General features: G+C 30.5%; 1 protein-coding gene across 1 annotated transcript in view; it reads right to left on the bottom strand.

Annotated features, from left to right (window-relative positions):
* The window catches only part of LOC143228473 (anoctamin-7-like), an 81,154-nt gene that overhangs the window by 39,328 nt on the left and 26,259 nt on the right, over nt 1–15,567 (bottom strand). Inside the window, exon 7 of the mRNA XM_076459726.1 lies at nt 13,128–13,415. Coding sequence (XP_076315841.1) covers nt 13,128–13,415 — 288 coding nt within the window. The remainder of the gene's footprint in view (nt 1–13,127; nt 13,416–15,567) is intronic.

Genomic DNA, 15,567 nt, shown 5'->3' with positions numbered 1-15,567 from the left:
ACCTGTGTGGTCAGTTATCCGTGTTCATATAACAACTACTTGGTTGTTCAGTTAGCGGTGTTCACGTAACAGTTACCTATGTGGTCCGTAAGCTGTGATTACGTAATAGTTACCTGTGTGGTCAGTTATTCGTGTTCATATAACAACTACTTGATTGTTCAGTTAGCTACGTTCACGTAACGGTTACCTGTGTTATTAGCACAGCAGCTTCTGCCATGGACAATTAAGGTCTTCTATTTAGAACATCTGTCACAAGACTAAAGTAAAATATGGCTAAACTAATATTAATAATAAAAAATAAATTACAGGACACCAAGATACAAACAATAAAAACGTTTGTTTACTAATCTAAGAAGCTATGGTTATACGTAAAGTAAATGTACAATAATACGTCAGCCCTATGTTCACAAAAACTATTATTACAAAGGAACTAAATGAAACGTTCTTGTCTTGTTACAACACCTGTGGTTTTACAGAAGTTAATAACATTAATATAAGTTTTTAATAAGACTATTGTTAACCCTAAATTTGTTTGTCTCCTTATAACAGCTATCCTGTATTCCAAGGCTAGCTTGAGGTGAAACAGTATTGTCAACCTAACACCGACAGATGTGTAGTGCTCGAATACTCTCTTAACCTGTGCTATATATTATTGTTCACAAATTACAAAATATACAACTAAATATAGTTTTTCTCACAAATGAGTTTTTACAGTAAACTCAAAGTCTGCAGGACAAGAAACTTTAATTCTATTATCTAAATATTGTGTTGATAACAAGTGTTTGTATGTATCTAGTGTTAGCACAGATAACAAGTGATTCTACGTATCTAGTGTTAGTATTGATAACAAGTGATTGTATGTATCTAGTGTTAGTATTGATAACAAGTGATTGTATGTATCTAGTGTTAGTATTGATAACAAGTGATTGTATGTATCTAGTGTTAGTATTGATAACAAGTGATTGTATGTATCTAGTGTTGGTATAGATAACAAGTGATTGTGTGTATCTGGTGTTGGTATTAATAACAAGTGTTTGTGTGTATCTGGTGTTAGTATTGATAACAAGTGTTTGCGTGTATCTGGTGTTAGTATTGATAACAAGTGTTTGTATGTATCTGGTGTTGGTATTGATAACAAGTGATTGTATGTATCTAGTGTTAGTATTGATAACAAGTGATTGTATGTATCTAGTGTTAGTATAGATAACAAGTGTTTGTATGTATCTAGTGTTAGTATTGATAACAAGTGATTGTATGTATCTAGTGTTAGTATTGATAACAAGTGATTGTATGTATCTGGTGTTGGTATTGATAACAAGTGATTGCATGTATCTAGTAGTGTTAGTATTGATAACAAGTGATTATATGTATCTGGTGTTGGTATTGATAACAAGTGATTGTATGTATCTAGTGTTAGTATTGATAACAAGTGATTGTATGTATCTGGTGTTGGTATTGATAACAAGTGTTTGCATGTATCTAGTGTTAGTATTGATAACAAGTGATTATATGTATCTGGTGTTGGTATTGATAACAAGTGATTGAATGTATCTAGTGTTAGTATTGGTAACAAGTGATTGTATGTATCTGGTGTTGGTATTGATAACAAGTGTTTGTATGTATTTAGTGTTAGTATTGATAACAAGTGATTGTATGTATCTAGTGTTAGTATTGATAACAAGTGATTGTATGTATTTAGTGTTAGTATTGATAACAAGTGTTTGTATGTATCTGGTGTTAGTATTGATAACAAGTGTTTGCCTGTAACTGGTGTTGGTATTGATAACAAGTGATTGTATGTATCTAGTGTTAGTATTGATAACAAGTGATTGTATGTATCTGGTGTTGGTATTGATAACAAGTGTTTGTATGTATTTAGTGTTAGTATTGATAACAAGTGATTGTATGTATCTAGTGTTAGTATTGATAACAAGTGATTGTATGTATCTGGTGTTAATATTGATAACAAGTGATTGTATGTATTTAGTGTTAGTATTGATAACAAGTGTTTGCCTCTAACTGGTGTTGGTATTGATAACAAGTGTTTGCGTGTATCTAGTGTTAGTATTGATAACAAGTGTTTGTATGTATCAATTGTTTGTATTGATAAGAAGTGTTTGTATATATCTAGTGCTAGTGTACATTGTTACATACGTTGCTAAATATCCTTGCATTGTTACATACTTTACCAAATATCCTTACATTGTTACATACTTTACCAAATGTCCTTGCATTGTTACATACTTTACCAAATAGTCTTACATTGTTACATACTTTTACCAAATGTCCTTGCATTGTTACATACTTTACCAAATATCCTTACATTGTTACATACTTTACCAAATGTCCTTGCACTGTTACATACTTTACCAAATATCCTTACGTTGTTACATACTTTACCAAATGTCCTTGCATTGTTACATACTTTACCAAATATCCTTAGATTGTTACATACTTTACCAAATGTCCTTGCATTGTTACATACTTTACAAATAGCCTTACATTGTTACATACTTTACCAAATGTCCTTGCATTGTTACATACTTTACCAAATATCCTTACATTGTTACATACTTTACCAAATGTCCTTGCATTGTTACATACTTTACCAAATATCCTTACATTGTTACATACTTTACCAAATGTCCTTGCATTGTTACATACTTTACCAAATAGCCTTACATTGTTACATACTTTACCAAATGTCCTTGCATTGTTACATACTTTACCAAATGTCCTTACATTGTTACATAGTTTACTAAATATCCTTACATTGTTACATACTTTACCAAATATCCTTACATTGTTACATACTTTACCAAATGTCCTTGCATTGTTACATACTTTACCAAATATCCTTACATTGTTACATACTTTACCAAATGTCCTTGCATTGTTACATACTTTACCAAATATCCTTACATTGTTACATACTTTACCAAATGTCCTTGCATTGTTACATACTTTACCAAATAGCCTTACATTGTTACATACTTTACCAAATGTCCTTGCATTGTTACATACTTTACCAAATATCCTTACATTGTTACATACTTTACCAAATGTCCTTACATTGTTACATACTTTACTAAATATCCTTACATTGTTACATACTTTACCAAATATCCTTACATTGTTACATACTTTACCAAATATCCTTACATTGTTACATACTTTACCAAATGTCCTTGCATTGTTACATACTTTACCAAATATCCTTACATTGTTACATACTTTACCAAATGTCCTTGCATTGTTACATACTTTACCAAATATACTTACATTGTTATATACTTTACCAAATGTCCTTGCATTGTTACATACGTTACTAAATATCCTTACATTGTTACATACGTTACTAAATATCGTGTACATTGTTACATACTTTACTAAATATCCCTACATTGTTACATACGTTACTAAATATCCTTACATTGTTACATACGTTACTAAATATCGTGTACATTGTTACATACTTTACCAAATGTCCTTGCATTGTTACATACTTTACCAAATATCCTTACATTGTTACATACTTTACCAAATGTCCTTGCATTGTTACATACTTTACCAAATAGTTTTACATTGTTACATACTTTACCAAATGTCCTTGCATTGTTACATACTTTACCAAATGTCCTTACATTGTTACATACTTTACTAAATATCCTTACATTGTTACATACTTTACCAAATGTCCTTGCATTGTTACATACTTTACCAAATATCCTTACATTGTTACATACTTTACCAAATGTCCTTGCATTGTTACATACTTTACCAAATATCCTTACATTGTTACATACTTTTACCAAATGTCCTTGCATTGTTACATACTTTACCAAATATCCTTACATTGTTACATACTTTACCAAATGTCCTTGCATTGTTACATACTTTACCAAATAGCCTTACATTGTTACATACTTTACCAAATATCCTTACATTGTTACATACTTTACCAAATGTCCTTGCATTGTTACATACTTTACCAAATAGTTTTACATTGTTACATACTTTACCAAATGTCCTTGCATTGTTACATACTTTACCAAATATCCTTACATTGTTACATACTTTACCAAATATCCTTACATTGTTACATACTTTACTAAATATCCCTACATTGTTACATACGTTACTAAATATCCTTACATTGTTACATACGTTACTAAATATCGTGTACATTGTTACATACGTTACTAAATATCGTGTACATTGTTACATACGTTACCAAATATCCCTACATTGTTACATACGTTACTAAATATCGTGTACATTGTTACATACGTTACCAAATATCCTTACATTGTTACATACTTTACCAAATGTCCTTGCATTGTTACATACTTTACCAAATATCCTTACATTGTTACATACTTTACCAAATATCCTTACATTGTTACATACTTTACCAAATGTCCTTGCATTGTTACATACTTTACCAAATATCCTTACATTGTTACATACTTTACCAAATGTCCTTGCATTGTTACATACTTTACCAAATAGCCTTACATTGTTACATACTTTACCAAATGTCCTTGCATTGTTACATATTTTACCAAATATCCTTACATTGTTACATACTTTACCAAATATCCTTACATTGTTACATACTTTACCAAATGTCCTTGCATTGTTACATACTTTACCAAATATCCTTACATTGTTACATACTTTACTAAATATCCCTACATTGTTACATACGTTACTAAATATCCTTACATTGTTACATACGTTACTAAATATCGTGTACATTGTTACATACGTTACTAAATATCGTGTACATTGTTACATACGTTACCAAATATCCCTACATTGTTACATACGTTACTAAATATCGTGTACATTGTTACATACGTTACCAAATATCCCTACATTGTTACATACGTTACTAAATATCCTTACATTGTTACATACTTTACCAAATGTCCTTGCATTGTTACATACTTTACTAAATATCCTTACATTGTTACATACTTTACCAAATATCCTTGCATTGTTACATACTTTACCAAATATCCTTACATTGTTACATACTTTACCAAATATCCTTACATTGTTATATACTTTACCAAATGTCCTTGCATTGTTACATACGTTACTAAATATCCTTACATTGTTACATACGTTACTAAATATCGTGTACATTGTTACATACTTTACTAAATATCCCTACATTGTTACATACGTTACTAAATATCCTTACATTGTTACATACGTTACTAAATATCGTGTACATTGTTACATACTTTACCAAATGTCCTTGCATTGTTACATACTTTACCAAATATCCTTACATTGTTACATACTTTACCAAATGTCCTTGCATTGTTACATACTTTACCAAATAGTTTTACATTGTTACATACTTTACCAAATAGTTTTACATTGTTACATACTTTACCAAATGTCCTTACATTGTTACATACTTTACTAAATATCCTTACATTGTTACATACTTTACCAAATGTCCTTGCATTCTTACATACTTTACCAAATATCCTTACATTGTTACATACTTTACCAAATGTCCTTGCATTGTTACATATTTTACCAAATATCCTTACATTGTTACATACTTTACCAAATGTCCTTGCATTGTTACATACTTTACCAAATAGCCTTACATTGTTACATACTTTACCAAATATCCTTACATTGTTACATACTTTACCAAATGTCCTTGCATTGTTACATACTTTACCAAATAGTTTTACATTGTTACATACTTTACCAAATGTCCTTGCATTGTTACATACTTTACCAAATGTCCTTACATTGTTACATACTTTACTAAATATCCTTACATTGTTACATACTTTACCAAATGTCCTTGCATTGTTACATACTTTACCAAATATCCTTACATTGTTACATACTTTACCAAATATCCTTACATTGTTACATACTTTACTAAATATCCCTACATTGTTACATACGTTACTAAATATCGTGTACATTGTTACATACGTTACCAAATATCCCTACATTGTTACATACGTTACTAAATATCGTGTACATTGTTACATACGTTACCAAATATCCCTACATTGTTACATACGTTACTAAATATCGTGTACATTGTTACATACGTTACCAAATGTCCTTGCATTGTTACATACGTTACTAAATATCCTTACATTGTTACATACTTTACCAAATATCCTTGCATTGTTACATACTTTACCAAATATCCTTACATTGTTACATACTTTACCAAATGTCCTTGCATTGTTACATACTTTACCAAATAGTCTTACATTGTTACATACTTTTACCAAATGTCCTTGCATTGTTACATACTTTACCAAATATCCTTACATTGTTACATACTTTATCAAATGTCCTTGCACTGTTACATACTTTACCAAATATCCTTACGTTGTTACATACTTTACCAAATGTCCTTGCATTGTTACATACTTTACCAAATATCCTTAGATTGTTACATACTTTACCAAATGTCCTTGCATTGTTACATACTTTACAAATAGCCTTACATTGTTACATACTTTACCAAATGTCCTTGCATTGTTACATACTTTACCAAATATCCTTACATTGTTACATACTTTACCAAATGTCCTTGCATTGTTACATACTTTACCAAATATCCTTAGATTGTTACATACTTTACCAAATGTCCTTGCATTGTTACATACTTTACAAATATCCTTACATTGTTACATACTTTACCAAATGTCCTTGCATTGTTACATACTTTACCAAATAGTCTTACATTGTTACATACTTTTACCAAATGTCCTTGCATTGTTACATACTTTACCAAATATCCTTACATTGTTACATACTTTATCAAATGTCCTTGCATTGTTACATACTTTACCAAATATCCTTACATTGTTACATACTTTACCAAATGTCCTTGCATTGTTACATACTTTACCAAATATCCTTAGATTGTTACATACTTTACCAAATGTCCTTGCATTGTTACATACTTTACAAATATCCTTACATTGTTACATACTTTACCAAATGTCCTTGCATTGTTACATACTTTACCAAATATCCTTACATTGTTACATACTTTACCAAATGTCCTTGCATTGTTACATACTTTACCAAATATCCTTACATTGTTACATACTTTACCAAATGTCCTTGCATTGTTACATACTTTACAAATATCCTTACATTGTTACATACTTTACCAAATGTCCTTGCATTGTTACATACTTTACCAAATATCCTTACATTGTTACATACTTTACCAAATGTCCTTGCATTGTTACATACTTTACCAAATATCCTTACATTGTTACATACTTTACCAAATGTCCTTGCATTGTTACATACTTTACCAAATAGCCTTACATTGTTACATACTTTACCAAATGTCCTTGCATTGTTACATACTTTACCAAATATCCTTACATTGTTACATACTTTTACCAAATGTCCTTACATTGTTACATACTTTACTAAATATCCTTACATTGTTACATACTTTACCAAATATCCTTACATTGTTACATACTTTACCAAATATCCTTACATTGTTACATACTTTACCAAATATCCTTACATTGTTACATACTTTACCAAATGTCCTTGCATTGTTACATACTTTACCAAATATCCTTACATTGTTACATACTTTACCAAATGTCCTTGCATTGTTACATACTTTACCAAATATACTTACATTGTTATATACTTTACCAAATGTCCTTGCATTGTTACATACGTTACTAAATATCCTTACATTGTTACATACGTTACTAAATATCGTGTACATTGTTACATACTTTACTAAATATCCCTACATTGTTACATACGTTACTAAATATCCTTACATTGTTACATACGTTACTAAATATCGTGTACATTGTTACATACTTTACCAAATGTCCTTGCATTGTTACATACTTTACCAAATATCCTTACATTGTTACATACTTTACCAAATGTCCTTGCATTGTTACATACTTTACCAAATAGTTTTACATTGTTACATACTTTACCAAATGTCCTTGCATTGTTACATACTTTACCAAATGTCCTTACATTGTTACATACTTTACTAAATATCCTTACATTGTTACATACTTTACCAAATGTCCTTGCATTGTTACATAATTTACCAAATATCCTTACATTGTTACATACTTTACCAAATGTCCTTGCATTGTTACATACTTTACCAAATATCCTTACATTGTTACATACTTTACCAAATGTCCTTGCATTGTTACATACTTTACCAAATATCCTTACATTGTTACATACTTTACCAAATGTCCTTGCATTGTTACATACTTTACCAAATAGCCTTACATTGTTACATACTTTACCAAATATCCTTACATTGTTACATACTTTACCAAATGTCCTTGCATTGTTACATACTTTACCAAATAGTTTTACATTGTTACATACTTTACTAAATATCCTTACATTGTTACATACTTTACCAAATGTCCTTGCATTGTTACATACTTTACCAAATATCCTTACATTGTTACATACTTTACCAAATATCCTTACATTGTTACATACTTTACTAAATATCCCTACATTGTTACATACGTTACTAAATATCCTTACATTGTTACATACGTTACTAAATATCGTGTACATTGTTACATACGTTACTAAATATCGTTACATTGTTACATACTTTACCAAATATCCCTACATTGTTACATACGTTACTAAATATCGTTACATTGTTACATACGTTACCAAATATCCTTACATTGTTACATACTTTACCAAATGTCCTTGCATTGTTACATACTTTACCAAATATCCTTACATTGTTACATACTTTACCAAATATCCTTACATTGTTACATACTTTACCAAATGTCCTTGCATTGTTACATACTTTACCAAATATCCTTACATTGTTACATACTTTACCAAATGTCCTTGCATTGTTACATACTTTACCAAATAGCCTTACATTGTTACATACTTTACCAAATGTCCTTGCATTGTTACATATTTTACCAAATATCCTTACATTGTTACATACTTTACCAAATATCCTTACATTGTTACATACTTTACCAAATGTCCTTGCATTGTTACATACTTTACCAAATATCCTTACATTGTTACATACTTTACTAAATATCCCTACATTGTTACATACGTTACTAAATATCCTTACATTGTTACATACGTTACTAAATATCGTGTACATTGTTACATACGTTACTAAATATCGTGTACATTGTTACATACGTTACCAAATATCCCTACATTGTTACATACGTTACTAAATATCGTGTACATTGTTACATACGTTACCAAATATCCCTACATTGTTACATACGTTACTAAATATCGTGTACATTGTTACATACGTTACCAAATATCCCTACATTGTTACATACGTTACTAAATATCCTTACATTGTTACATACTTTACCAAATGTCCTTGCATTGTTACATACTTTACTAAATATCCTTACATTGTTACATACTTTACCAAATATCCTTGCATTGTTACATACTTTACCAAATATCCTTACATTGTTACATACTTTACCAAATATCCTTACATTGTTATATACTTTACCAAATGTCCTTGCATTGTTACATACGTTACTAAATATCCTTACATTGTTACATACGTTACTAAATATCGTGTACATTGTTACATACTTTACTAAATATCCCTACATTGTTACATACGTTACTAAATATCCTTACATTGTTACATACGTCACTAAATATCGTGTACATTGTTACATACTTTACCAAATGTCCTTGCATTGTTACATACTTTACCAAATATCCTTACATTGTTACATACTTTACCAAATGTCCTTGCATTGTTACATACTTTACCAAATAGTTTTACATTGTTACATACTTTACCAAATGTCCTTGCATTGTTACATACTTTACCAAATGTCCTTACATTGTTACATACTTTACTAAATATCCTTACATTGTTACATACTTTACCAAATGTCCTTGCATTGTTACATACTTTACCAAATATCCTTACATTGTTACATACTTTACCAAATGTCCTTGCATTGTTACATATTTTACCAAATATCCTTACATTGTTACATACTTTACCAAATGTCCTTGCATTGTTACATACTTTACCAAATAGCCTTACATTGTTACATACTTTACCAAATATCCTTACATTGTTACATACTTTACCAAATGTCCTTGCATTGTTACATACTTTACCAAATAGTTTTACATTGTTACATACTTTACCAAATGTCCTTGCATTGTTACATACTTTACCAAATGTCCTTACATTGTTACATACTTTACTAAATATCCTTACATTGTTACATACTTTACCAAATGTCCTTGCATTGTTACATACTTTACCAAATATCCTTACATTGTTACATACTTTACCAAATATCCTTACATTGTTACATACTTTACTAAATATCCCTACATTGTTACATACGTTACTAAATATCGTGTACATTGTTACATACGTTACCAAATATCCCTACATTGTTACATACGTTACTAAATATCGTGTACATTGTTACATACGTTACCAAATATCCCTACATTGTTACATACGTTACTAAATATCGTGTACATTGTTACATACGTTACCAAATATCCCTACATTGTTACATACGTTACTAAATATCCTTACATTGTTACATACTTTACCAAATGTCCTTGCATTGTTACATACTTTACTAAATATCCTTACATTGTTACATACTTTACCAAATATCCTTGCATTGTTACATACTTTACCAAATATCCTTACATTGTTACATACTTTACCAAATGTCCTTGCATTGTTACATACTTTACCAAATAGCCTTACATTGTTACATACTTTACCAAATATCCTTGCATTGTTACATACTTTACCAAATATCCTTACATTGTTACATACTTTACCAAATGTCCTTGCATTGTTACATACTTTACCAAATGTCCTTGCATTGTTACATACGTTACTAAATATCCTTACATTGTTACATACCTTACCAAATATCCCTACATTGTTACATACGTTACTAAATATCGTGTACATTGTTACATACTTTACTAAATATCCCTACATTGTTACATACGTTACTAAATATCCTTACATTGTTACATACGTTACTAAATATCGTGTACATTGTTACATACGTTACTAAATATCGTGTACATTGTTACATACGTTACCAAATATCCCTACATTGTTACATACGTTACTAAATATCGTGTACATTGTTACATACGTTACCAAATATCCCTACATTGTTACATACGTTACTAAATATCGTGTACATTGTTACATACGTTACCAAATATCCCTACATTGTTACATACGTTACTAAATATCCTTACATTGTTACATACTTTACCAAATGTCCTTGCATTGTTACATACTTTACTAAATATCCTTACATTGTTACATACTTTACCAAATGTCCTTGCATTGTTACATACTTTACCAAATATCCTTACATTGTTACATACTTTACCAAATGTCCTTGCATTGTTACATACTTTACCAAATAGCCTTACATTGTTACATACTTTACCAAATATCCTTGCATTGTTACATACTTTACCAAATATCCTTACATTGTTACATACTTTACCAAATGTCCTTACATTGTTACATACTTTACTAAATATCCTTACATTGTTACATACTTTACCAAATGTTTTTGCATTGTTACATACTTTACCAAATATCCTTACATTGTTACATACTCTACCAAATGTCCTTGCATTGTTACATACTTTACCAAATAGCCTTACATTTTTACATACTTTACCAAATGTCCTTGCATTGTTACATACTTTACTAAATATCCTTACATTGTTACATACTTTACCAAATGTCCTTACATTGTTACATACTTTACTAAATATCCTTACATTGTTACATACTTTACCAAATGTCCTTGCATTGTTACATACTTTACCAAATATCCTTACATTGTTACATACTTTACCAAATGTCCTTGCATTGTTACATACTTTACCAAATATCCTTACATTGTTACATACTTTACCAAATGTCCTTGTATTGTTACATACTTTACCAAATATCCTTACATTGTTACATACTTTACCAAATGTCCTTGCATTGTTACATACTTTACCAAATATCCTTACATTGTTACATACTTTACCAAATGTCCTTGCATTGTTACATACTTTACCAAATATCCTTACATTGTTACATACGTTACTAAATATCGTGTACATTGTTACATACTTTACTAAATATCCCTACATTGTTACATACGTTACTAAATATCCTTACATTGTTACATACGTTACTAAATATCCTTACATTGTTACATACGTTACTAAATATCGTGTACATTGTTACATACTTTACCAAATACCCTTACATTGTTACATACGTTACTAAATATCGTGTACATTGTTACATACGTTACTAAATATCGTGTACATTGTTACATATGTTACCAAATATCCCTACATTGTTACATACGTTACTAAATATCGTGTACATTGTTACATACGTTACCAAATATCCCTACATTGTTACATACGTTACTAAATATCGTGTACATTGTTACATACGTTACCAAATATCCCTACATTGTTACATACTTTACCAAATATCGTGTACATTGTTACATACTTTACCAAATGTCCTTGCATTGTTACATACTTTACCAAATAGCCTTACATTGTTACATACGTTACTAAATATCGTGTACATTGTTACATACTTTACTAAATATCCTTACATTGTTACATACCTTACCAAATATCCCTACATTGTTACATACGTTACTAAATATCGTGTACATTGTTACATACTTTACCAAATGTCCTTGCATTGTTACATACTTTACCAAATATCCTTACATTGTTACATACGTTACTAAATATCGTGTACATTGTTACATACTTTACCAAATATCCTTACATTGTTACATACGTTACTAAATATCGTGTACATTGTTACATACGTTACTAAATATCGTGTACATTGTTACATACGTTACCAAATATCCCTACATTGTTACATACTTTACCAAATATCGTGTACATTGTTACATACATTACTAAATATCGTGTACATTGTTACATACTTTCTTGCAACTCCGACAGAAAATACAATTATTCCAAGCAAAGCAGGCATCCACAGTGACGTAATTAACGTCCCGACCCAACCGAAGTAAAATGCAATTTTTCACCGAAATAATCACGAACCATGTCCAGGGGCTGACGGTGACGACAAAATCCAGTCCATTGTCGGTGAAGTATGGCCCTCGTGTCTTGGACGGTACGAGGAGGTTCGTAAGTAGCGGGAAACTCAATGTCGTTTGATAACTTCACTGGTGTGACTTGACTCGAGGGCAGAGGTTCCACAGACTTGTCTTCTCGGGATTTGTCGTGCAGTATAAACGCATCCTTGAAGGCCTCTTTCATCAACAGATAAGCTAGCCCTTGATAAAATGTTCATTATTTCGATAACATGTTTTGTTTGTTTTAAAACCTATCATCACATAAAAAAAGTCTGTTACATTTCCGTTTTGCTACGACACAATATTTCTGTTTCATAGAAAATAAATCCGAATTAAGATTATTAAAAGTAAAATAAACACTGAGCTATTTTATAATGTTCCTTATGAGTAATATTGGCAGATGACTTTTAACATTTGTTTTGTTGAGTTAAAATAGACCCTAATTTATCATTTTCAGCACAACAACTGAAATAATGATTTAGAAGGGTAACAAACGTAGCGTTTCTCACAAAGTACCCTATTTTACCTAAGTGTAGCCCTAATTAATTACTTCACACAGAATTTTAACCTATCCTCGTTAAATGTAACCTCCTGCTTCACAAACATAACTGATATTTCAACTTAAAATTAACCGTCCCCTGTTATTACGGTAGTTTCTCGACTGTATTTATTATACAAAATCAATAATTCTCTCTCAGTAACTTTAAAGGTTGTTTCTTCGAATACAAGGACAAATAATTATCCAACTTTTTCATGTGTAGAAGAAATACTTTGATCATCTCTCAACCTGCTTAATTTATTTGGCGAAAGTATGAAACTATGCATCTGGTATATATTAATCGTAACTTATTAAAAACGTATTGATTTAATTTGTAATTTCTCTTTGTATACGTTATCTAGATGTAAAAGAACGAATGTCTCTCCATGTGGGTCAGTTCCTTATGCACGGCCATATCTTTAAACCTACAAAATCAAAACTCGAGATAAAAATACAACTTTATGGGGAAAGTAACGCGGACTATGGAGCCGCAGCCTCACAGTCCGTTTAGATCCTGTAAATTAAGATCAAAATGATGAACATAGCCCTTTCTGTCAAACAGGGAGATAAGTCGGTCTCAAATTGAAAAGGCGAGATTTTTGTTGTAATGTTTGATCAAAAGGTTGATTATTTACGTTTCTTCTATGAGTTAGGACTTCCAATTATTCCATGATCAAGTTGAAATGATTTATAAAATTCTGTGCTGTTTTTATTTATTCTTTCTTCTACACATACTGACCTACCCCTTAACTCACCTAAGTTTAAAAAGGCTGTTGTTTTCCCTCCAACATGCTCGTACATGCCCTCAACTAAACAGGCCTGTTTTAGCCATTCCTTTCGCTTTACTTACGTGTACTCGCAATTATCACCTATGGGATGATTTTACAAAAAAAGTTTGATATCGACAAATCTTCACTTACTTGACGTTGTACTACAACGAGAAGAGAATAAATCAATTATTCATTACATGAAACGATAATAAAGTCAGAATATGTTGCAAACGACACTTGATAACACTGCGGAAATCAGACACCGAACGACAGGGAATTTTGTTTTGCAAACTCGAAATATGCACAGCACGCGAAACAAGCAGGAGTAATGCACTTCCGGTTTCGCTTTAATCAAAATAGTTTTACCAAAGTTTTATTTCTTTCTCACATTGTGATTTTTATTGCTTTTAACCAAAACATTAGTCAGGTAAAAAAAATAATTAAATGTTTTTAAATTTAAAAATAATCATGATTGTGTGTTTTTCTTATAGCAAAGCCACACCGGGCTATCTGCTGAGCTTACCGAAGGGAATTGAACCCCTGAGTTTAGCGTTGTAAATCAGTAGACAACCGCTGTACTAGCGGGGGACAATCATGATTGATATCGAAACAAGTCGGGATATTAAAACATTTTCATCTGAGCACTTTGCTAATCTATACAACTATAACAGTATTATTATGTTATAAACTGGGTGTGAATACATCTAAATTGGTATGGAGGTTTGTTAGGTTTATGCAGAGATATGCAAAATTGCGGTTTCATATGTTTCATGTTCTGCAGTTTCAATGGCCTTTTCCCCCAATCAAGTATAAGGGAAATGATTTTGTGTTGAAGAAAACCTTTCATTAATCATGAATTTAAACAACCCGCCAGAGGGCGGGTAGTCCACCTAGTACGCAAGATATAAGTTCCTTCTTCTCTTTGAATAACACAAATTTTAGTATAATACCTTTCTTCATGAGATATATTGTTTTCAGGGAAAGGGGCCTGGTTTAATATCTCACTTCGTGATAAATTTTTTTCAAGGGGTTTCTGGTACAATAC

Source organism: Tachypleus tridentatus, chromosome 10 (genome assembly GCF_004210375.1).
Source record: "Tachypleus tridentatus isolate NWPU-2018 chromosome 10, ASM421037v1, whole genome shotgun sequence".
NCBI classification, from domain to species: Eukaryota; Metazoa; Arthropoda; class Merostomata; order Xiphosura; family Limulidae; genus Tachypleus; species Tachypleus tridentatus.
This window is presented reverse-complemented; position numbering and strand designations above follow the sequence as displayed.